The sequence below is a fragment of the Chelmon rostratus genome, chromosome 5, assembly GCF_017976325.1.
Source record: "Chelmon rostratus isolate fCheRos1 chromosome 5, fCheRos1.pri, whole genome shotgun sequence".
Classification (NCBI taxonomy): domain Eukaryota; kingdom Metazoa; phylum Chordata; class Actinopteri; order Chaetodontiformes; family Chaetodontidae; genus Chelmon; species Chelmon rostratus.
In genome coordinates this window covers 1,606,161-1,632,394 of record NC_055662.1, presented here as the reverse complement: position 1 = coordinate 1,632,394, position 26,234 = coordinate 1,606,161, and the positions used below count along the sequence as shown (strand labels likewise).

The 26,234-nt window shown below is 41.4% G+C and overlaps 1 protein-coding gene across 1 annotated transcript in view; it reads right to left on the bottom strand.

Moving 5' to 3' along the window:
* Nucleotides 1–24,921, bottom strand: part of nr6a1a (nuclear receptor subfamily 6, group A, member 1a) — an 82,995-nt gene extending 58,074 nt beyond the window's left edge. Inside the window, exons 1-2 of the mRNA XM_041937597.1 lie at nucleotides 24,855–24,921; nucleotides 3,536–3,583 (exon numbers count right to left, since the gene is read on the bottom strand). Of these exons, the coding sequence (XP_041793531.1) occupies nucleotides 3,536–3,583; nucleotides 24,855–24,921 (115 nt within the window). The remainder of the gene's footprint in view (nucleotides 1–3,535; nucleotides 3,584–24,854) is intronic.
* Nucleotides 24,922–26,234: the final 1,313 nt, after the last annotated feature.

Genomic DNA, 26,234 nt, shown 5'->3' with positions numbered 1-26,234 from the left:
ATGAGCAAACTAACATTATTTCTCCACATTCAAACACAGTCTACCTCCATTGTTAAGAAATGCTAAGGTGTAAAATATAACCACTGAGTAATATAAAATCATTACTTTCATATATAATCTTTGACTGCCTTTCAGAGGAAATTACCGTGAAAGTGTCCATTTGTACATTGCTCGTACAAAACAATGGAAGGCCAGTGTGGGAACTAACATTTTAATTATTATTATCATTATTATTATTATTTTCCTTTCTTTAAAAATAAACTCTTATCTGTTATCTCTTACTTACAGTCTGTGAGAATTGTATTTTTATCATGGTGCAAACGTCTCTGAAACAACCCAAAATTCTATAAAATTAAGCTCCTTAAGGCATGCAGCTTTTTAAAGCCCTGGGATACATTACTGACTTTAAATGAGGGATTAATCTACAAAGAAATAAGTGAATGGCTTAATGAAATGTCGGCGCAGGTTTGCCGTAGCTTTGAGTAAAGTAGTATATCTACAGACGCCTGTATGCAGTGGATGGATGCTGTTTGCTACATATATTAGGGCCACACAAAAGTCTGCTTGTTTATCCCTGTGGAGTTGGGCTTTTTCATCACACACTGAAGTTATAGGCACTGACACTGGGAACAGTGTGACCCACTTCTCCCTGACCTGGAAACACTCTGCAGGCTGACCCCGAGTCTAACAGCACGAGTTGCATCAAGCGAGAAAAAACAGGACGGTGAATCAAATCTAGGCTAATCATGAATTATTAAAGGCTAAAATGATAAGAAAGCACGGAGGTCAGCAGCAGCAGCAGCTCCCAAACACTCTGCTGCACTCACGTCGTGTTCGAGGGGAAAAGGCTGGTGCACCCACGGGAGAAGGCGAGGAAAATCAAGTGAAAGAAAAAGTCTACTAGTGGCATTTCATTCGTCATCCGCTTATCTGTACATTCTCTTCAGTCACACAAAGCCCTTAGGCTAACAGTGAAACCCAGTTTAAAGGAGAAAAAACACCTCAAAGGAACAAGGGGAGGGATCTGAAGCAGCATCAAGTGTTTGACTGCTCTGCTGTGTAGCACGCAGAAAAATGAAAACCTGGTGATCTTGAATGACTTTTAGACACAGGCATATGAAGTTAGCCCAGTTATGTGAGGACAAAAGAAAGGCATGTGCTGGATTCCAGCCAAGTAGTTCCATATGGGTGTTGAGTTCAATGGGTCCAGGTGGCACGTGGGAGCATACATCACATGGAGGTCCATCATGGATCTACTGCCCCCTTATGGCTTGGAATGTGCAGTGACGCAGGAGGCCTGAATGCTTGTGCTGAGTTATGAGGTAAGCTTCATGGCAGATGAATGACCAATAAAACTAGATATTCTTCCAAAACATCATGTGATCAAAGTCAACTCTTTTCCTGGTGTATCATGTGTTTCTTTTACCTGGATACCATGATCTACAATAATCATCCATTTGGACATCGAATATAAAAATTTTAGGACATGCCTAACATTTATTATTAAGTTAATCATTACCAGCTCTCCCCAGCTAGCAATGATTAACCATGGAGCACAGGTAGCCACCAAAGGACCCTGATAACCCCACTGGCAACCCACTCGGCAGCTATTGGTCAACTGCGTAGCTGGACTAAATGGGGGGTGGCACAGGACGGCCAAGGAGGAGTTTGAAAAGGCCAACAGAGCCAGGTCAGGTCTGGTGACCAAAGGAGGAGTCAAAACATGGCCTGACTGCAGGTCACAAAACAGATATTAATAAGTGTGACCTACTTTCTTGAAGACTTACTTTAAATATTTTTTTTTAGAAATAATGCAAAAACACAAGTCGAAACAATCATTTACATGAAGAATTAGAAATTGGAAAGATAAATAATTGATCCAAATGGATGTGTAAGTGAATAAGTGTGCAGCTACAGCTTTTATGGACTCCTGCACTTTACCACCAACCCAAAGAGGTACATCTGTGCCCACGACACTGCACTCTCACAGGTTTACAGCCCTGTTACGCACAAATCAATCCCCAATCAATGACCATCTGCATGTTCATGGAGATAGTGATGGTGGCTCCAAGTTTGGGGAGGAAGATTCAGATGAAGGGTGGAGGAAAAAAAAACGCTTTCATCAACTTTCTCATTTGAGATATCTGAGTTGACGCTAAGACTTCAACTACAGGGCTAGCGTTGAAAACAGCTGTTGCTAATTCAGCTATTTGGCCCCTGACCTGGGTTTTTTGGTCACTGAATGGGGGTCTCTGAATTCCCACCCCTGTCAGAACATTTACAAGCCTGAGGAGCCCCGCTGCAGCCTCCCTTGACCCCAGCATCACCCTTGCCCAGTGCATGCACCGAGGCATCCTGGGAAGAGAATAGGGCCAACAGAGAGAGAGAGAGTGGCCGCGGCCGCGAGCCCACCTCGTCAAGTTTACAACCCAATCAGGCTCAGCCTCATAAATCCACGCCTCCTCCTGCAGCGTGCAACAATGCTGGCCATTCACTGTGTGCGCAGGTTTAATAGTTCCTCTTCAGCTTCCTTCCACTTCTTAGTGAACACCCCCCCCCCCCCCCCCCCCCCACCCCCCCCCCCCCCCCCAAAACCCTGTTTCCTCTCGCAGGTTTATAGAGGGAGCAATGAGAAAGCCCAGGCCGGAGGAGAGCTGCACACAATCAGGTCAGTGCAGAGTCACGGCGAGGTCAGCAGTTTCTGAACTGTGTCCGACCTCTGACCCCCCCATGGTGCCACCTGGCGCTTCGATGGCAGCCAGGGGAGTCCCGAGTGAACTTCGCCTGAACCTGGACCTTAACATTGGACCATTGCCTCACCCCTGGCCCTTTGTTCCCAGTTTCCTCTGGGCCAAGAGTCACACATCTCTGACATTTTTACATCTCACATTTTACGTTTGCATTTCGTCCATGACACAGAGCCACTTCAGACGACAGCATGAGTTGTAGCCTTTCACACAGGTTCTGTTCTCTGACCCCTCAACCAGTAAACATCTACACAGACACAAGGAAACAGAACAGAAAACAGAAAGATGGATTTCTCTTCCTGAAGCAAGAAACAATATGAACCCTGTTACATGTGGCTGCTTGAAGGCTGTTTTTCCTGAGTTGCTGTTCAGGAGCCAGATGAGCCACGCTCACTGAGGAAGCTGAGCTGTTATTACTGAGCTTATACTCCCCTCTTGTGGATTTGACAGGAAATTATAAGATAGTCCATTAAATTGCAGTACCCCTCAAAAACCTCTCTTAACCACAAGGTGGAGCTACCATCTCATGATTTTCTTCAGTTTTAGCAAGGAAGAACTGACCCAAACTGTAGTATGAACAAAGAAAGATATTTGTGTTTCTGGGAGTTCTGTTTTTTCCTCTCATGTTTACAGCTGTAATGTAGGGGAAAAACATGAATTCTACAATTCACTACTACAGAATGGAGTGGGAAAATACATTTACTATTAATACCATATAAAATACACCAACTAGACTGCATCCTTCTAGCTGTAACCATTTCAGAATAAATGCATGTTTGTGAACTCACCCATGCTGTCGTTCTGTTCAGACTCCAATGGATGGTCACTGTAAAAGCCTGGAAAAAAGGTACAGAGAGGTAGGTTAGCTGTAAGGTGTTTTTCACAGAGAGAGACGTGCATACTTTCACTGACACAGAAATGAGGGAAAATATCATGATAAAATTATTTGTTTTAATTATTGGACATTTCTGCAATTTTCTCAGCACCATAAGGACTCTGGAAGAGTTTCCTTTTATTTAGGTAGAATTACAGAATACATACATTTGCCTTTGCAACATTGGCGTAGGAACACAACAAGAGGCAAAGGAGCGGCATGATTAACCAGGGCACACACTTGTATATGACCCTCCAGACCAAATGGCTAAAGACCTAAAGAAGTAAACTCAGGAACTAAAAGTCCCTATTGTACAACACAGTTTTCACACACAAGCAAACCACAACTCTGAGTAATCTTGTTGTTCAGTGTATTCACTGTCGGGTTACCTTGAATTTTCAGTGGCTGTAATGAGTGAAAGAAAAGGAGACATGCAGAGGTCTGAGTGCTATTTAGCCCAGGGCCTGAACTGGAATAAAAACCTGCCATAAACCAGCACAGCCTGCACAGTCTGCATTTGAGGGCAGAAATTATTATTTTCACATACAGACCATTTGAACAAATTAAGAATATACATCCAATACCTACAGAGCTTTGTACAGACCATTTATGGATTCAAGAATCTGAAGTCCGGAATAGAAATCTAAACCCCTATTCCTATTATTTGTTGACTTAATCTTTACCACATAAAGAATTACTGAGGCAATAAAATGGGAGCAGCCCATTGCTGAATGAAGTCCATATATAAAGGGAGACGTGTATGTCAAGTGTAAAATTCACTGTTTTATTCACCAACATTTGAAAACAGTGTCTCACATCCAACCAACTACTCTGGTTATCCAACTGGCTTAAAATGAGGCTTAATGTTCACAAATGCAGCGACACTGCTCCAGCATATGGGAGTGCAGTAGATGCTACTAGCCACATTAGCTGTGGAGCATGCTAACACCAACAGGCTAACTGGAAAAGTAAACAGTAAAGCCACATAAAAATGGCAAAATCAGTATGCTAGTATCTTGTCTGCCCTGGCTAGCTTGACTTTTAGCCCATCCTCAGAGTGTGTTTGGTCACAGTAAGATTAGCTCTCTGCATAACGTACTTGGGCTCGAGGTACCAGACTAGCTCTCTGAGGCCCTCACCCTCTACCACGCTGACTGGCAGCATGTGGGTCTCAATCATTTGACACACCAACTGGCTGATGTCCTCGGACCGCTGCGGGTCATGGTTTCTCCCTCAGCTAGCGGCAACGTGATACCGCTAGCTAAGCTTAGCTAAGATAAACTAAGCTAAGATATACTTTTATTGTCCCCATAGGGACATTTTTCCTGGACTCAGTCTAGCCACAGTTTACAGGTGTAAACAGCAAAGAGAGAACCAAACAAGAAAGTACAGCAGCGACTTCACAGAATATATATATATATATATATATAAACAAAAGTATATTAAAAATACATAAATACACACACACATATATATACATATATACACACATGTTTATACATACATACATATACACATCTATAGCTGGGTGCATTGCAGTTGTGGTGCTTGTTCCTAATGAAATAATTATGAAATAGCATTATGCTACTAATGGTACTAATAATGCTACTGGTATAGCATAATGCTACTTTCATTATTTATGTTAACATTTGCTAATATGATTATATCTGTGCAACTAACTAGTACAATATTATATATTTTTATCTGTGTTTATATATCTATCTAATATATATATTTTTTTCTGTGTTGTCTAATTTTCTACCATAAAATAGTATGAAAACACTGTGTTACTATCCATATCTTATTAATGTGTAATTCAAAATCTTCCATGAGAAACTGAGCCATCCTTCTCAAAGCATTATTTTTATACTCCTTTTGCATATAACATACAAATATATATAGTTGATTTTATTCGTTTTATTGTCTCTTTTGTTCTTGTTCTAGGTCTCCTTTTTATTCTTGCTGTTTGTAACAACATAGTTTCCCCGGTGTGTGATCAATAAAGTTTGATCTTGTCTTACTGCTACGACTAAACTGCAGAGCAGCATCCCCCCTTTCTGGAGGAAATGTTCCCACATCATGCTTCAATTAGCACGCTTCAGTTTTTACCTCATCGGCTTTTTTCCCTGCACTCAGCTCCGGGCTAAGGGAGCTGTTAGCCCCTGGCTACACCAAGCCATTAGTGGAGTGTATGTGTGTGTGTATGCAAATTAATCTACAGGCCGACAAGCATAAGCAGTAAAAAATATTCTCAGTGGTTTACTTTTATATTCCTAGTTGTAATAAAGGTATAAATGGCAAATGTAGCAGAGTTAAAAGTAGATTGCTGGCTCCAAAAATACATGAGTGAAACCTAAAAGTGCAGTTTTAAAAAGGACTGTTCTTTACTCATTTGCGCTTCTTGCAATGAGTTACTACACAGCCCTGGTACTGAATAAGAAGTAACAGTACTCAGTTGGACTGAAATCTAATGTATTATTAGAGCAGAGCTCCCACTGTGTTGGTGGCTCAGGCATCTTGAGGCCCTATCTTATAAAGGGGCCCTGGTCAAATTTTATTTTTGACACAAAAAACAGGCTACAGGGGGTCGAAAGGGGTCCATGGCTATTTTCTTTCTTCTTTTTTTCGTACCAAGTGCCCACTAGAAGGTTAATCCAGCCCTGGTTTGAACTTCCAATGATTCGGGAACTATTTCATTTAGGTGTTTTTGTCCGTGCATGACTTCCTGATGTGTTTACACACTGTGCATACCAAATGTTACAAAGCAACAAACTTATTAGTTATGCAACAAAACAAATGGTCACAAACAATGCTTGTCCCCTGCAGGCGAAGACGCAAAGCGCAGGCGCTGAGGTCGATGTTTTTCCTCCATAAAGAGCTCCAAATGCATACTTGCATACTTTTAGTTTTTAGATTCTTACATGCGTAAACAAGTGCAACATTTAAATAAGTCAGCGTTACAGCTGTTAGAAGGTGTCTTTTGCTGTTTTATTTATTACTGACTAGCTGTTTCCTCCAGCTTATAGTTTCTGTGCTGTCTCGGCTGACCAAATTTCAATGAGGACTTCAATTTTTAAATCTGTCTTCACAAGAAAAACTACAGCATTAGTCATTTGGTGACACTTAAAGTGACATATGCACACGTCTTCCTGACAAGCGAATCTTTATGCTCAATGTAAATAATGACTGTTGTCACTGAGAAGTAAAAGGGGATTAGCATTTTGTTATCCTAGCGTGAAAAAAGGAGGCTTACAAAGTGTTACTGGTATTCACTGTGAAGACCACTGATAGCACTTCGTTCCTTTGAAACATGACAGATGACTTTCGGTAACTTTAACCAAGGTTTTTTATCATGAGCCAAATCTTAACCGTAGCGGTTGCAGATAAGATGATTTTATGCGAAGGACCTTGCATAGTCAACCAGTCTGATATTTATCAACTGTACAGTAAATACTGAATCAATCAGAGTGCATCATCAATAGGAGAGGTGGACCACACTGACAGGACAAAATCTGATTTTTAATACAGAGCCTGATTTATTGCCTATTATATGGGTCTAACCATAACCCCGAGACAATCTGCTCGCTTCATATTGGTTACCCTCGTGCTGTCTGAGATTTATTTTACACCCCCTTTTTCCCCATCTTGCCTCCATCAGCAGCCTGACCATCTGTGCAGCATGCATCTGCAGACACGGCGTCCACTTCTCACTTACAAGACACCCAGCAAGCTCTATCACTCACATCCAGACGGGTGCAGAGTGTGGGCTGTCGGTGCCTCAGATCCCCCTATCTGTGTCAATGTACCACCCTGCTATCAACAGCTGTAGACCCCTGACCTGACACACGCCAACTGCCCCCCTCACCTCCACCCCTGCCCCACAGTCAACACCAGCATATGTTCTCCCTGGAGCATACACCAACACACACACACAAGCTCTGTTCCAACACACACGTGCCTCAGTCGTTCTCCCATGAACAGACACACACTTCTATTGACGTACAGCACACAAACAAGCATGCAGACAAGGATGAATGTCTGTGAGCGCCCCAGCACACCTCGATGATAGCAAAACTCTTCTGAATAATGTGTTCAATGTTCTTTGGCTGCAGCACAGATGGAGAAAAACTGAAGTGTTGCCACTATACCACTTTAAAGCTGCAGTATGTGCCATCTGTTTCATGTGTTTCAACCCATTTAATTGACATTACTGCTAATCTGTCTTCATAACACGGTGCAGGTTTTGTAAAGTTCACCTAAATAACAAAAAAACATTTTTTTCGGACATACCTCAAGTCTATAACCATTCCGATAGTTCGGCTTTTATTTGATCAGGAGGTTTCTGAGGTTTTAAGCCGCCACCCAAAAATGGTTGTGATTGGAATTTTATTTGTGCTGGTCACAGCAAATAACAAGAAAGACTTCCTACACAGTGAGACTGCACTTCTGCACTCAGTGCTAACATCAGCATGCTATACATGATCACAGTGGCAATGCTGACATTGTGATGTTTAAAACATGACATAATTCAAAAAGATATACTTGAAATTAAAGTTTTGTACCTGTAATCTTTTGTTGTTTTGCTTTTAAAGTTATAGTCAAGTCTGTGTTTGACTTCAGATGTTTGAACATTTAGGTTTTGGCCAGTTAACTCTGTTTTGCAGGTTTGCACACTCGGTTTGATGTTCACAAGCTTCCACCTACCACACACTTTTAATCTTGTGCTCTAGGGTTAGGTATTTCTGAACTGCATGTTTAAGTGTTCACAGCAATTGATCAGGTCATTTTAGCTGGTTCCACAAAGCCATTACTGAGCTAACATAGCTCAAGCTAGCAGCGGGCCAGGTGTCTCAAAGAAAGCGATCAGTCAGAAGTTAATTGTCTTTCTCCTCTGTGAATCCTCCTTTTTTCTTAAATAGTTATGTGCATAAAACCTTTCCATGTAGTAAACCTGTCAAAAGTCTGTGTGCACACACACCTGTATGAGATTTGTCTTATGGCTTGCAAAATTAAGTTTGCAGGCATGAAAGTGAAAACATCAATATATATAACAGTTTGTGTTGAGACTTTTTTCCATAGTGTAATCTTTACCATCTTATAATCGTATTTTAGCATTTTAGCGTGCATCTTAGCTTGCTAATGAGCACTAAGCAAAAAGTACCGCTGAGAGAATGGCATTCATTTTGCAGGCATTTGGTCATTAACCAAAGAGATTTTAAAAATGAAAACTCAGGCCTGATGATGGTGCTTAAAATAATTAATTCATCACAGTGAACATCACGCGTGCTTCCACCTCAGTCAAAGATGAATTAGTGCTGTGTGGTGATGCAGTGATTTCAAATCACTCTGCCGACATGAACTGCTTATGTGGTTTCATTGTTCTGAAACTCGCTGCTGGTTGAACTGTTCTATTGTTTCACTATTTTGTTTTGATGAAACTCAGGATTGAAAATCATTACCGACCATATTGTTAATTGTTTCACCACTGATTTTGACCTTATTTTATTTATATATAGTTCATTGTTCTATTTATTGACTCTTTGAGAACTGATTGTTAAAGTTATCCTCATTTTATGTATCCGCAATGTGTATGATTGTGTATGTGATAATAAAACCTGATGTGACTGTTAGTGTCCTGAAATGATTGGAAAAGCCGGCTGCCTGGAAGGTAGTAACACATTTTTAAAATCAAAAACACTACAGCAAGCTTTGGGAAATGGTGTATCAACAGAAGGTGAATGTCTGCACAAGGACAAACTGTGAGGATATTGGTCAATCAATCAATCAATCAATCAATCAATCAATCACTCCTCCAACATGTCATTTTCTAATTTTCACTGCTGCTTTCTGGTCAGCAGCATTGAGTCAGGCTTTCACCATCTGAAGGGACATACAGGCACGTCTGCATTTGTAGAACAGTCAGTAAGAAAGTCCTCTCTTTGAAATGACCTGTGATTGGCCAACGTGTCCCATCAAAGGCGAGATACTCTAAAGCCTGAGAACAGAGCCAAGAGGAGGTGCAGATGTCTGTTTTCCCTCAGGCCACCTGAATAACACTATACTGAAAGGTCATTATAAATTCTTTGCTCAATGATGCGAAGAAACAAAAAAAGCCTGCCCCAGCTTTAATAGTGGCATTTCTTGGATCAGGATTAAGCCTTGTTTCAGTCCATACTCCAAGGCTGCAGTGCTCACTAATAATGGACCAGCAGTGGAGAAGAATGGAACTCTCCAGTGTGTGGTCTCTGTTGCTAATCCTCCTGACAGTTTATTGACCATTATAGCCCGAAGGCTGGGAAGGCTTCCAGCAGCAGCCAATACAGCCAGAGCCTGCTCCGCTGTGGCCCATTGTGTGTTGACAAAGAAAGGCTGCATCTTTAACCTTTCACCTCTAAAACCTCTGCAACCTCCGGCGCAATCAGCTCCCAATCAAAATAACATACCGCCTCTTGTCCCCTCTGTCTCCCTCCTTGTGGATGGAGACATGCTATGCATGCTCAATATGGTATTTACCACAAGGCTCAGTACTGTATCAGCCCTTCAGCTCAGGAATCCGTGAGCGCTTATAGGCAGACTGAATGGAAGCGTAAGCAAGTGAACGCATACATTTCTTGACTTCGTGCTGTGATTTAACCACCAACTCAAACAGGTTATGAGCAGTTCATGTGAACGCATTCACTCCATGCTTCTGGTTCTACTGGCCACAAACTCGCTGCCTGTGGCACCAAGCAGCAGCCATCAGAGCCATCGCAGCGCAACAAACACCAAACTGGAGGTACGGTATGCTGCACTTCCTCTAATGGCTGCTACCCACAGTGCTGTCTCAAATATCAGTCAGATTAGAGCATGTTTTGGGTCTAGAACTGACACAGCTAACTTTATTTTATTTTATTTTTATCATTCACTGGGTGTTATTTCACATTAATGATGGTGTTCTATCCCTGTTTTTATGTTCATTCTATGTTGTATAAGAAGCATTTGGTGCATGAGTTCTTTGTTCTAATGTACTTTTGATTATTACTACAGTACTACTAACAGTCTGCAGTTCCAGTTTTTTAAATGTGAGGATTTGATGCTTTGCTTTGTCATATACGATAGTAAACTGAGAAGCTTTTTCAGGTTAAAATAAATGTTGTCATTACTTGCGGGCCTATGCCGTTTATATTTGCTGATCAACCGTTGTCTTGGGTTATCACAGAAAGCACCTACCACCTAGACTTGCTCAAATTTGTGAACCTTTGAATAGCTTTTATCATAATTAATAAGAAGAATCACCCCAGATCAGCAGATTTGATCTGTAATTAAGAGACACACAGTGCTACAGTCTTTCTTGCCCAGTAGAACATGAGCCTGGTGCTCAGTCTTCAGCATTTGTTCTTTACTGGTATGAACACTACAGAAAAAGAACGCCCAATTACAAGCCCCTAAAATTACAGGGACTGGGAAGACTTCAAAAAACTCGAACAAATATATAACCACCACTAAAAAACAACTTTCCTGCTCTAGTGTGGTTCAAACAAACACAACACTGTACTCGATGCGTAGGCACACCTGACACTGCAACATATATTACAATACAGCAGAATTCACATTCCTTGCTAGAAAGTGCCATATGGCTGGACTTGTTGATGCAAGAGGCCACAAAGTCCCCCAACCTCTGAAATCCTCAACCTGCAGCCATTAGCACTGCCTTGGAACACCCCCCAAACATTCATGCAGCCCCTATATCGGTCCATCACTGTCCCCGCTCTTCTGTCCCAGATGGCTGAGGTTCCGCATGGCCAGTGGAGGGCAACACCAGCCTGTTATCTGAGTAGGTTGGCCTCTATCTGCCTGCCTGGCCGGCTGTGGGTCGGCCCCCGCTCTTATCTCAGCACCACAAAACACAGTCACTACCTATCACATGTCTCACTGTAGGCCTGACTGCAAACACTGCACAGGACAGAGGAGTCCGGGAATCGGTTTAGAGGCCACATTTACAGCAGATGCCAGAGTAACGTGTCTATTGGCCATGCCACCACTTAAGCCCCAGCGAGGTCACATGGTTTCTTTGAACCTCTGATACCCCAACTGAGTCCCCTTCTTACCATGAGTAAACCCATTAAAAGGATATTCTGTCCCTCTTTGACTGAGCAGTAGCAGCTAATAGAGAGACATGAATCAGTGTGGTTTTTACATACGCTACATGTGGACATGCTGCTCACATCACTGCTGTTTTAACCTTCTTACACTCCACCTCTACACTGACTTTACAGTTCTCTGAATCTCACCCAAGGCAACATGGCAGAGCTGCACCATCAGTATGGACCTCATGAAGCATTCTTTCTCTGTACTGAACCATTAATACCTCTAATGGCATTCACCGCCTCATTTAGTCTACAAAATGTACTTACTAGAATTATTGGTTTGTTTTAAAGGGTCAGTTCCCCCAAATACCAAAGAACATATTCTCTCTTACCTACTTGGAGTGGTACTTAGATCTCCGCCTCCACCCCAATACAATGGAGGTGAATGGAATGATGTTTGTGGAGTTCACGGTGTTGAAAAGGCATATTAACAACCAAAAGAGACATTTGTGTTTCTGACCACAAATGAAACTGTAACTACATCTATTGTATTTAGATTACAGCAGAAACTTCAAACAAGTATCTCAAATCCTGGGAAAATAAAACCAATCTGCATGACAGGATGTATGACTGGTTCCACACGTCTGACCCTTCGCTCACATCTCCAGTTTGTTCAGAGATTCAAACAGGTCTGCTGTTGTGACTGTTTCCAGCGACTGGAGAAACAACTAACCTAGCAGAGCTTTGTTGGCACAATGTCATGTTTCTACACATTTAGCTAGCTACACAGCTACACCCCTGAAAGAATACGGAAAGAAAAATGACTGGCGGGAAGCATCATGAGATTCACACAGCTGTGTGTGCTGAATCTCTTAGAGTGGGATATTTCCTCATCGTGAAGCTGTGGCAGCAGCTGCGCCCAGCAACTGAACATGACATCTGATGGAGTCGAGACTTTCAGTCATTGGTCAGATTATGAAGAGATGATATCACTAAGGTAAGGGAAAAAAACTGGGGAAAGCTTGTCCCTTAAACATTTTGATAAAATGCTACTTATTGTTTTTTACCATATTTTATTACTTTAAATAACACTGTTTTAAATTTCAAATATTTACAATGAGCCATTTTAACTACCTTTTTTTTTATCAATAATGCTATTTTTAATGAATACAACCCAATAGGTACTGATTCAACCCATAGCTGAATACCAGTTCATAAAGCTTTTGGTGAGTGATAGATTTCTCTTGTTAAACATTTTAGGGTGAGTATTTCTGGCTCATACTGGGGAAAAATGTCCCTGTGTAGCTAACATGAGCAATGAGAGCCACCGTGGCCGAGCCTACAAAGAGCTCTGCCTCCACAAGCTTCGGCCCTGTATGTGGAGGCAGTTGACTGACTGCTGCAGTCAGGACATCACAGATGGCAAGTGTTTCGTAAGATTTTACTTGAACAATACAGTTGTGGGTTGTGTGATGTCAGCGCTTCACTTAATCGGTCAATCAATCAATCAATCAATCAATCAATCAATCAATCGCCCCTCCCGACTGTAAGATGGATGAGAGGAAGCAGCAGCCACAGATAGATCATTGTTTTCACTCTGCAGCAGGACAGAATGAATCGTGTGCTTGCTGAGAGGTCAGAGCAGAGAGGGCTGCTTTACCCCTTGGGCACCACTCGACCCCCCCACCCCCCACCCCCCTCCAGCAGAGACACCCAAGCATGACAGTGATGAGTTTGAGTTTGGCTCAGACAGCCTTGAAGGAGCAGATGGAGTTATAACCAAGTGGAGAGGGGAGACGATGCTGCTGCTATGCGACCACCTGGCTGCTGCTGCTGGATCACTCCATCTAGCTGGCTGCTATCAAAGCCTCATTGTTCCTTTCTGGTAGGCCAATGTTGCTTCCAGTGGGTGTGACTGGCTTGCTACCTTACACCAGCTCCCACAGGTAGACCCTGAATCAAACACTGCAGAGCCCTCATCAACATCACAAACAGTCTGGGTCCTGATTAGCGGTCTGTCTTTAGCTGAGAGCCTTTCAGTGCTCCATGCTGGATATTACATATGACAGATTGTGAAGGAACTCAAGTGTTCCTCGGCGGTCATCCCTTTGACCTCTACACCTGACCCTTGACCTCGGTGTGTAACACAGCGCAGCACAATGTCGACTCTGTCCTCCCCGCTGCTTCAGGCTGACAAAGCATGCGGTCCCACAGCGCTGCCTTGCAGTGGCACTCAAGTTCACAGAGCACGCTCCGAGCTGATGGGCTCACTTTTTGACCAGCAGAAGATCGACACTGTCTGATCACCTGGAAGTGACAGAGGGAGGATTTCCCCATGTATGAGGGAGACGAGTTTGAAACTTTTTTTTTTTTTGCCTTTGTAATGACTGTAGCATTGGAAAATAACCTTTTCACCACCTGACACAAACCAACCACTTCAAGGCCTATAAATCTAAATTAAAGACATAAAGTCTTAACTAACTAAATTTTCTATATTTACATACATTAGTTTTAGCTTTTAATTTCAGATCTACAGATCAATTTATTTTAAAACTCTTCCATGACTTGCAGACACCCTGCATTAACTCTCACTTTTTTTTATAGTATTTAACATAATCTAAGCTCTTCAGCTCTGCTGGACCCCTCTGCTCAGCCCATCATTACAAACACATGTTGCTCAGACTTTTTTCTACACACAACTTTTCCTGTTAAGTAAAGGAATAGTTTGGCATTTTGGGGGATAACTCTCACTTGCTTTCTTCTCAAGAGTGACATTGAGATCAATCTGATATGGGTTAAGCACAGCTGGAGTCAGGATCAGTACACATGTAGAAATGAAACAGTTTGTTGTTTCAATTGAAGCAAAGGAACGAGATGATAATGTTGTCCTGTTAGACAGAGGCAGGCTAGCCTGTTTCAGCTTGTTTCCAGTCCATAAACTGAAGCACGTCCTGACTGCAGCTCCATACACGACACACAGACATGAGATTAATAGTGATCTTTTCATCTCACTCTCAAAAACAAAGCAAGTCAGCGTATTTCCCGAAATTCTGAAGCAGTCCTTCGCAGATTTCAGAGATACCAAGAACATCTGTACACTTGAAGGGAAAAGAGGGAAACATTCCAGAAAGCGAGTAACTGACACACATGACTATTTTACTGGTGTACTTGTCATCAGCTGAATACAGCCCTTCAGAACACTGTGACAAATGAGCCACCATCAGCCAAAATACAACTATCCAATAGAAGTAAGGAGACACTAGTAAATACTGAGAAAATATGTATAAAATAATAACACTTCCTCTTTTGCAGCCTCAACCTTCATTTTAAAGCCTCCTTTTAGCTTCTTCTAAAAAACATGATTAATCAGTGCTGGATATTTGAGTTAAACTGAATACCCACTTCAGGTTATGGTTAACCCTTCTATTTACCGTGGCAGTGTTGGCCACAATGCAGCCTTTAAGATCAAACAATGGGGTGAAGACCACGTTTAATAGCCTCTGAGACTTGTCCGCGGAGCGGTCATCAGTGTATGTTATGTTAAACTAATGAATGTATGTCTTTATCTGTGCTAATCCTAGCGGGCGGCCAGGCTGAGGGTCACACTGTGGTCAGCGGGGCGGGGGCTCCGTCACCACCGCTTGACACGCTCAAAGGAGCAACTTCCCTTTCATCATACCAGGGGTCAGAGTTTTACTACCTCACAGAGCCAGCAAGCGTACTGCACTGTGCAAACTCAGGCCTATAGCAGCCATCTGATAATAATCATCTTACACAACCAAAAAAAAAAGAAAAAAAAGCCAAACCAGGGGGATCTGCCTGTGGTGTTTCTTACATTAGGATGTGTTTCACTTCCTCACTGACAGAAAATTGTGGTGAAAAGCTGATCTGTTCCTCTGACACAAAACAAAACATTTAGCCTTGAATCGATGTCACTGTGTTGAGGCAGGTACCAAATCTGGACCTCTTGAACTGCTCTGTAGCTTATCTGGAATGTGTTGAGTAACTATAGGTAATACTTAAATGTCATTTTCAGATGAATTTAAATGAATTTATCAGCATAGACCACCTCCCTGTAGAAAATCAAATGAAAGCAAATGTCTCCAGTTTACTACATGGCACGAGGTTCTGTGAGACAGCTGTCAGTATTTACTCCCATAAAAAATTACATGGTCATGTATATTATAAATAAATAATCATTACGATCTAATTTCAACATATATATATATATATATATATATATATATATATATATATATATATATATGCACACTATGTACTAATAAAGCAATACCAAACATGAACTTCAAACTTCAACATTTGAAGTTTTAAACATTTAAACATGAAAGCTTCATTAAAAGCTGACAAGAAGTTTTTTTTTTTTTTTGCTTGCTGGCATATTTAAATATGTTACAAAAGGTGAAATATTTAAATGTATGTTACAAAAGGTGAAATAATGTATGTTACAAAAGGTGAAATATTTAAATGTATGTTACAAAAGGTGAAATATTTAAATATATGTTACAAAAGGTGAAATAATGTATGTTACAAAAGGTGAAATATTTAAATGTATGTTACAAAAGGTGAGAGTTTCCTTTGCTCAACACTACACTGAATTTGTGTAAATGCACTCATGCTGCAATTATTAGTCAATTGGCAGAAAACGAATCATCAATCATCCAAAAGTTTGTTGTTAAAGTCATTCACCAAAGAAATGCAGGTTCTCTACTGTGAGGATTGTCACTCCATGTCATTGTAAACTGAAGAATTTCTGTTTTGGACTGTTGGTCGGACAAAACAAGACGTCTGAAGACATCAGCCAAATGTGATGGAAATTTTGTCTATTTTTTGCATTTGAAAGACTGAACGAATAGCAATTGCAAAAAAAAAAAAATCAACAGATTCATCAATACTAGAAAGAAGTGTTGGATGCAGCCCTCGTACGCCAACTGAGGTGCACAGCAGTTAAAAACAGTCAGGGAATGTTTGCTTATAACGGTGTGTGTTTGTGTGTGTGTTCAGGTAATGAGAACAGTAACTGTTTAGCAGATTCCTGTTAAAAGAGTCCATGTGCACAGCTCTGTGTGTCTTTTCTGTTGTCTGTGAAATGACTCTGGTGTCTGGTCATCGACTGCGCTTTGACAACCAATCATCTTCAACGGTTTCCAATCTTCTCAGCATGGAAGCAGCTTTGCATCCATACACCAGACAATGACTTGTGACCTGAAGTGAGCTTCTTCTCGAATTCAAATATCCAAATAAGCGACACCTAATCATTATGGCTGCTGACGGGACACCCTGCTTTCCCCTTTAAAATGGAAATAGCGTTTTTAAACCAATACTGCTCAGCTGCTCTTTTATAACCCTCACGACAACTGCATCCTCCAGCTCTGCAGTTTCACAGGAAAGCCATCCCTACTCTACATACCAAGTTCAGTGTTTTACAGCTGCCTGTAAACTCATCCTCCACCCAAATTCAAACTCAAATTGAAGACATTTATGGCCTCTGGCTATGCTACGTGTTGAATATCACAGAGGCTTGACAAAAGCATGGCTCACAGATTGCAAGTGTCACTGTACCAACTGTCTCCCATACTTACTGTAAGCTATTCCCCTGCAAAATATAGTTTATGGTAGCGCTACACTTCCTCTCCTGCAGCTCATTAGCAGCTGCTGTTGAGCCTCAGTTGTGCCAGGATCTAGCAAGCAAACATCTCAGAGAGCAGCCTCACTGCCATCCCAGCCTGTAGCTCATGGATCAAGTGGAGGCTGTAAATACTTTCCTGGGTTACGTGGAGGTCAGCAGAGAGCGGGCCATTATTGCTTCAAGAGCAACATCCCACTGACCCTGGTCACCGTTCCCATAGCACTCACTGCCACCTCCCCCACGTGTCCATCTCAGTCCACACAACAAAATCACAAGCACAGCCTCGGGGGAAGAGCTGTGACCTCAGTGTGAGGATGAGAGCGCTGCTGCAAGATCACAGAAACGTTAGGGAACTTAAAACAGCACATTTAGACGACGGAAGTTTAGTTTATCAAAGAGACAGTAAAGTTAGAAAGTTCAATTCTTTTTGCCAAGTTCATTTGTTTCTCTCCAGCCTTCCCTGAGTGATGTATCAATCTGATTTTGTTAACACTGAAACATTAATCAATCAGTCAAGCGACAGACAAAATCGGCACCATTTTTGATAAGTGATTAATCATTAGAATCACTTTTCAATGCAGAAAATGCCTTTTCTGGGTCATTATCTTTACATGAGAGTATTTTCTGCTTTACTATTCTATGTCATTGGAAACTGAAGCTCTTTGGGTCTTTGACAAGAATATCTATTGAAGACTAATTACTGTGCATGAGGAATTTGTTACTAGGGAAAGCAACGTTTTGGTTACTTGCTTCAATTGTCTTATTAGTGCACACACAGCTATATCATTTTGGTATCGCTGTGCCACAGTGTGGAACAAGACAACTTCTATTTTTCACCGCACACGCTGACCGCAGTGATAGGAGATATTAATGCTCCCAACCACCAGAGGGCAGCAATGACTCCTGTAAGGTATCTTCAATTGTCCTGGTTCAACAGTTGGATTTGGTAGAAGAAGACAAGATGCTGGCTGCACATGTTAACCACGCTTTGTTACAGTAGGTAACAAGTAATTATATTTGATGAGCTTCACTATATTAGAAACATTACAATCATTATGATGAAAAGCAAGCTCTCACTGAACTGTCTTGCGCCACCGTCAGCTCTGGCGACGTTAGATCACAAACTGGAAATTCGGGGAATAGGCTGATAGTCCACTGTCCTCTGCAGCTGTCAGCTATTTTCAGGTCAAACTAAAGTGAGTAATGAGCCTGTTCCAATGTCTGTGATCGCACTGGTGTTGTTGAATTAGTCGCAGAGTTACAGTGATACAGTGCAATGTGTTAGCCCAACACTGCTGATGACTGGTGATGATGAGAATGGTTTACACTGAATCAAATCATGACACTGTTGATCCAATCACCTACAGTGTATGCCTTTTTGCAATTAATGAGTTCACATTTTAATTTCTTCACAAGCTTTTTCAGTTCAAAATGCAAACATGACAGTCACTTCTTCAGATAATCTTTCTAATGGTCTCAGGTTTAAACAGGACCAGCCTGTGACCGATCACTGACAGTCATGAATCTACTTCATGTGCACTCACACGGTTCAAAATCTAACATCAAACTAAGAGACTTTTTGAAGCTGATCTAGTTAGTTTCATTTTCACTGCACACCAGCATCATTTTGGGGCTTGGAAGCTGCAGCTAGAATTAAAAACCTTCTCAAACTCACTTTCAGACAAATTATTTTTTCAATCTGAACAAAATTGAAACTTACACTCTTATATCTTAAATCTTCACTGACTTTTTTGGTACATTCAACCAGGACAGCAAAAATGTCTTGTTAAAAACTTTTTAAATAAATGAAATTAAATAAATACAAGTAAAGTAAACTGACATTTCTTACAGTGTTCAATAGTAAAGTCCCTGAAGTGTCAGGTTAGAGAGTCTCTGTGTGATAACGTGGCTCCACTGACACTGCAGTGTGACGTGACTGCTTGAATGCATCCTGATAAGATAAGTGAAGAGAATGATCTGAATCTGTTGCATTGCGTCGCGTCGTTGCTGTTGCATCACCATCAGGCCCTCTTCATTCTGACCACACATTTGTGGGTTGCCTGGAAACAGCAGCATCGGGATGAAGGACATTCAGCCCCTACACCTCTCATACAGAGGTCCTACCTCAGCAACACCGGCCTCATTGCTCACATAGAGTCCTCACCATTCAATGATCCCATTATTTCTATATAATATTAATTTGTCTTTGAATGCCTCCTTTGTTCCTTCAAAAATCCACATCAGTCAGCTACTTCTCTTGTGAAGAAGAAGAACATGATTTCATCATTTTGTCCTCTCACAGGTACTATTTTTTATTTAGCAGCAAATACAAAAACTTTAATTTACTCATATGGCAAAATTCAATAAATGAATTGCCTGAATACAATCAACCTGAGAACAACCAATGACATCTGACCACAAGTCCAACTGACCAATCAGCAGTCCAGACTCAGTCCAGAATTTTAAACTGGTCATTCAGTTAATAATTAGGACAAACAAACCAGAAAAGAGCAAACATGAGAAAGTGCGTATCATGCCCAGATGTCTCAAAAAGCATGTTAACATGACATTTGTCATTATGAAGGTAAACGTGGAAATTTATTTTGAAATATGGTCACAAGATATTTTGGAGGCCTCAGTGCTTTTATAAAAAAGAAAGGTGAAAAAGCCTGCATGAGAATTAAGAGCACACGTGCTTCTCAGACATGACGGTTTGTGAATTTGTGAAGACAGAAGAAAACTGAAACCATCAAAGACAAAACACAAGGAAACCGTTTCAGCCACAGTCACCGCTGTGGCTCAGTGTGAGGGGCGGCAATTAAGATTACGTCAAAACTAGACTTTTTAGTTTAAACGTCAGACAACTAAACAGGTCTTTATGAACACAAGATTATTTTCAATTCAAATATCATTTTTTACATGTATGTTTTCTGAAATGTGTGTGATATTTAGAATCAAAACAAATGGTTTATTTTGTAGGTATCTAAACTGACAGAATAATTCAGTTCTCCTAAAATCAATACTTATACAAACAGGGGCCTGGTAAAAACTCAATATGCATCAATATCTTGAAAAGCTTTGTAAAATCAATGGCTTCTGAAGCAAATACTTCTTTTTTCTTTTTTGTGAATATGTATTTTGGTACTTTTCTGTTTTCAGTTTTTAACATATTTATTTTAACTTGAAAAGTGAAAGTTAAATCAATCAAGCCAATCCTCTCTTAATGTAAAAAATATTTTCCAAATCAAAGTTTATTTTAGCTGATCAGTACAACTCTGAATAAATTCTTTGGCCTGTTTAAATTCTATGCACAAAACGAGTAAACCCAGTTGATATGGGGGACAAAGGAAAAGTCTCTGCTTTCTCCGTCCCTGATCTCTCCTTTTTACAGCACATACAGGGCCTCACTCTGATAAGACACTTCAAGATCCCTTCATTCATCAAAATGTAGTCTTTAAATGGTGAAACCATCTGCTGTGGAGCGTGCTGTGAGCTAAATCACTCTGTTTGAAATGCTAATCAGCCTGGGTGAAGACTTTTCTCGAATCGGGTGAAATTGTCTTGGAATGGGTGGAGTCTTGGGATTTACTCCCTTGTTTCACTGCATTTGAAACAAGTGGAAAATTTAAGATAATTTCCTTTGATTTAGTTTGTTTTTAAAAAAATCATTGCAACAGGACCAAATCAATAGCCCACGCTCCCTGTTTCAAAAGACTGTCAGCTGACTGAAGAAGCTGCTCAATGTGCATTGGAAAAAAGGAAAACATCTTCCATTCAGTGGAAACAGGAATCAAAACAGTTTATGAATTACCTTAAATACGTTACATTCATTTGTTGAAGAGTAAAATCAGAATCAAATGAAAACGTTAAAAACCAAGACTCTAGGAGAAGAATAATTAGTGCTGCTTGTTTCACATCTGTTTTTTAAGAAGGAAGAACAGTTTTATTTCACCGCTAATTTGTTGAAGAGCTGCAACAATTAGTTGATTAATGAATATAAATGAATCAGCAGCTGTTCAGAGAATTATTTCGGGTATTTTACGAGCAGAAATGCATCATCGTAGACTAAATATCAGTAGAGTTTGGACTGCTTGTCACACAAAACAAGATACTTAGAGACATCACCTTGGGACAATTTTAGGCATTTTGTAGAGCAAATGATTACCCAAGTAAAAAAAGAGCAGAATCACTGATAATGGAATAATTGTTAATTCCCCTGATTTGTTGTGTGTGCAGCATTTAGTTTTTCATGTGTTTCTTCTTAACTGTACAGAAATGCTGCCCGACATTCTGGAGAGATTAATGGTTCATTCTTTGCTCTCTTCATTATAACAGAGGCAAACTGTCCTGCTAGAATAGAGTTACATCACAGATCTGTTCAAACAAAAAGATTCTAATTAGAGGTACGTGTGTGTGTGAGAGAGAGAGAGAGAGGGACAGGGAGGGACGGGGGGCGAGGTGCAGCTCTTGTCCCTGTGCTGGTGTTGACACAGATCTACTGATAGTGGAGGGAGTCAAGTTAAGAAGAAGAAGAAAACACGACATGATGGATCACATCTGCCTGCGTGGCCCCCACCCCGGACCCCCTCTCCCTCCACTAGCACCAACACCAGCAGCAGCCCCTCCTACCCTACTGTACTCCTCCTGGCTCATCATTCAAGCGTCGTGTGAGGGGGGTTCGCATCCTGTCCCTGCCCCACCCACTGCCAGCCGTCCCCTTCACCCTGCCCTGAGGGACAAAACAGACCCCCTGAGCCAGAGCAGGGGCTGACAAAGCACTTTCTTTCAGCCTATCTGCCTCACCATGCCAGCCTGCAAACCCCCGAGGCCCAAACACAGGTCCACACAAATACTTAACCCCTCCACCCAACCTGTCCTCCTCAGGCTTTCTGCTCCTTCTTCTTCCACTGAGTTCAATTACATTAAAACTAGCATACTTCACAGAGCAGAGTGGGGGGGCACCTAAACCCTATTCAATTCAAAGATCAATGGAAATTGAGTTTGTTCTTCAAATGTGGTTATGTGGAGGAGCTGGAGCTGGAGCAGGAGCTGGAAGGAGGGTGTGACTGCTTTGTTTTCTGTGTAACAATATGAGGTGATAGAGAAGCTTTGACAATCAACACTTCTCACCGGTAGTGAAGGGTTGACCAGCAGGACATCTGTCTTTCTGACTACAATGTTCTTTATTACTTAATCAGCTGACTATTTCTGCATATCTGCTTTTCTTTGCCTGTGTGAAAACCACTTTCTCTGTTTGAAATCTGATATATAAAGAAAGTTGCCTTCAATTAATTAATTGAATCATAATTTGATCTAGAAAATGTTAGATAATAGTGAAAAATGTCCCTCACAGGTTCCCAGAGCACATGGTGACATTTCCAAACAACTCCAGAAGTGAAAATATGACGGCCTGCAGTCTCATCAGACAAAGACGGCACAAATCATGACAAATAAAAAGCTGGAACTAGAGGGTGTTTTGGCTTTTTGTTTCAAAAATGACTGAAATGATTAATTGATTATCAAAATACTTTTATTCGACTACTCGTTTTCACCTGTCCATTTTATTTAAAAAGGCCTTTCTCAACCATAACTAATATCATACTCAATATTATAAAAAAAACATGTAGAAAACAGTGGAAAATGTTCTGTTTGATAGACGTCTACATGAATTTCAGATGAAATTTCAAATTATTGCAAATCCTTATGAAAAGCTGATTTCAAAAAAATATTAAACTTCCTTTTGCTTATTCCATTAAGTGTTTTTTTTTAACATTTAGTTTTTCCAATTTTTTTAAAATTGTTTTGTTATATTCTGCCATAAGTGATGCAAAGATATTACAATATACATTATTAAATCTTTAAAAGTGTTCATTTAAGTTGAGAACAACTGTAACTAAGAATTATTTTCATTATTGATTAATCTGATGATTATTGCTTTAATTATGAATTGTTTTTGTTCTTTTTTTTTAAATAATATACCAGAAAAATAGCTGAAAAATGTCTTGACATGGTTTGTTCAGTAACAGTCCAAAATCTGATATTCAAAAAGAGGCAGAAAAGCTTCACATGTGAGAAGCTGGAACAGAGGATGTTTGAGGCTTTGTGCTTGATAAATTAGAAATTACCCAAGTTTGCTAAAGCTTTCTATGGATTGACTAATGGACAAATTGTTTCAGTATTAAATTATACTATGCCTAAAAATAAGCTTTTGACACATGGATTCATCTACTTTTTATCATGTGTTAAAACAAAGGTTTTGAAAATCCGTTTCATATATTTGCAGATGTTTGCCTTTGATTTTTTTTTTTTTTTTTAGAAAGCTCTTTGTAAATACCACACTCACAGAACCCAGAACACGTTTGTGGACATAAAGCAGGGATCCATGACCTTTTCCTGCAGCCGTCCTGTTTGTCCGCTCTGCTGTTCAGGACTGAGCGGCGCGCACAGACGCAGCGATGAGGGAGGACAGGCCGCGTTCAGGAGGCACGGTGAGCGTCCGCTGAGCACGCACACTTCAAGGAATTTTAATCTTGGAAACGTCAATAAATCTTCAGTCACCCGCATGGGGGCACGATATGGGACTGGCGCCTGAGACAGACGCTGCTGCAAGGCATTGTGGGGCTTAGTTTGGGCCTGAACTGGTCAGTATGGAACATGTGAGGAAATGATTCATTTAAGGTGAACTGAATGAGAAGTCAGCTGTGGGCACACTTTCTCCAAATGTGATCTCCGTGAGCAGCAAAGTTAGTGTCATGTAAAAGCTGCGACAGGGACAGAGATGTGACCTGAGCAATGGTGTCTCTGTGTCGCCTTCACCCCCATCTCTCCCCCCCTGTGCAGGGCAGCCAGCGCCGGATTTTGGGGACTAAAGCGCTGATGGCTGCGGGGCGTTCTCCAAGTTCAAAAGTTCACCTTTTACGATCTCCCTGAGCCTGACTGACCACCTCCAAATAAAAACATTCCGACCTCTGTTCCCAGCAAAGCCCAACTCCAGCTATCGCGCGCGCACGCACGCACGCAAACACGCACGCAGCCCAAGAAGCTTGCAAACACACGAGTACGTTAAAAAGACAATTCAGTCATTTCCACTGACGCAAAATAAGAAGCAAATGAAGCTCAACAGCACCTCAGTCAAACATCATGTGAGAGCAGGTCATTTCACTTCACCTGACGAGACACATTCAATGTCTGTGCGCCCAAAGTTCAGCACGTACAAACTACGACACTGGTTTGTCTTTTCTGTTGCTAACTTCCATTGCGCATGAAGCTGAGTGAATGCTCTCCAGTTTGGGGAAGTGTCTTTGGGAACCGCTGGCAGAGCCTGGAGAATGTTTCTGCGGCAGTGATGGACGCGTTAACAGCGCCTAATCAAAAAACAGAGCAGCCGTGCTCCCACGTTTGGAGGTGAGAAAAGGCGTGATCCAGACAGCACAAGTGTGTTATACAGTAAATGTGTGTGTGCGCGTGAGTGCGCGCGTGTGTGAACATGCAGGAGCACGCTCCGGGTCGTGTTTGCCTACCGTTTACGGACTTGGCGTTGTTTCTCTCCGGGTAGTCGAACCCATTCGTCCTCTTCTCTATCTCCATCCTCCTGCATGGGCTGATCCCGAGCCAGCCCGACGTCGCCTCTCACCGCCACGAAAAACCTGCACGCCGCCGGTCCGGGTGAGATGACAGCGCTGATACGGTGGTAGTGCAGTCCGAAGTGAAGCTTTGTCCCTGTCCTCAGCCTGGCTGGCTCACTGCTCGGACCGCCGTCCCATAATTTAGCCTACTGCTTCCAGTCAGCGGGGAATAACTGGATCCACACCCCCAGGGGTGCTGCGTTCACAGCCTATGAGGAGGATGGAGGATAGCGGCTTCATACAACCAATTAGCTGGTGACCACACAGAAGTCGCCTGACTAAATAATGTTCAAATGTGAAAATAAGACTATGTGAGTTTTGAAAGAAGACACTACCTTCCTCTAACAAAGTTAACATTTGAACTCATGAGAAGTTAATTATCAATAATTCTATCCTAATAATTTAATGTTCGTGGTAGACAACGCAAAAAAACGGAGCAAAACCAAATAATCTCAACCGTCGCAAGAACGGGACCAAAATCCAACAATTTTGTTGTTAATGAAATATAAATTATGGTATACAAAAAGGGCCATACTTTCTCCTACGTTTGTTCTAGATGTGTACATGTTAGCTAGCCCCCCACATGTTAGCTGTGTCGGTGAACACAGGAGAAGTCAACATTTCCGCATGCTTAGTGAATTTATATCTATGAATTATATATAAATTCATATCTTAAATCTAAATTAATAATTAACTTACTATGCCTCATCGTGATATGATAGCGCCTAATATTATGAAGTCCATTATTCCCACATGACTTGAAGGCAGCACAAACACACAACAGAGATTACGCAACGGGTGGACTCCAGTCTGCAGGTATTATGGGATATGGAGTGCCACACTGGGCTTCGAAGCCAATTTGAGGTAGTGGGCCAAGAGAAGTTGAAAGCCGCCACGCTAATGCTAACACTGTTGTTAGCTTCTGGTTGTTATGCTGCTGTTCGGCTAGTAACAGGAGTGCATTAACAGAAAGTTTCATTCAGATTTAAAAGATGAATTTCAGAGAGAAATAGTTGAGAACGTGTAGTGTCCTCTGGTGGTCACACTAATGTGTGGGAAAAGAAATCCTGGTTTCAATTTGTTAGCCTACAGCCAACTGCTTTTAGCCAACTAAACCAAACATTTTCCTGTAAAAACGTCTTAACAAGGTGTCCAGTTGGCTGCAGGCTGGCTGATGACGCTGCTGTATGGCAAAGCAGAAAATTCCATTTGTCTCTGAACGTTGAGTAAAGAGAGGAGGCGCTAGGCTTATCTGGCACCAAATTCACTGACTTT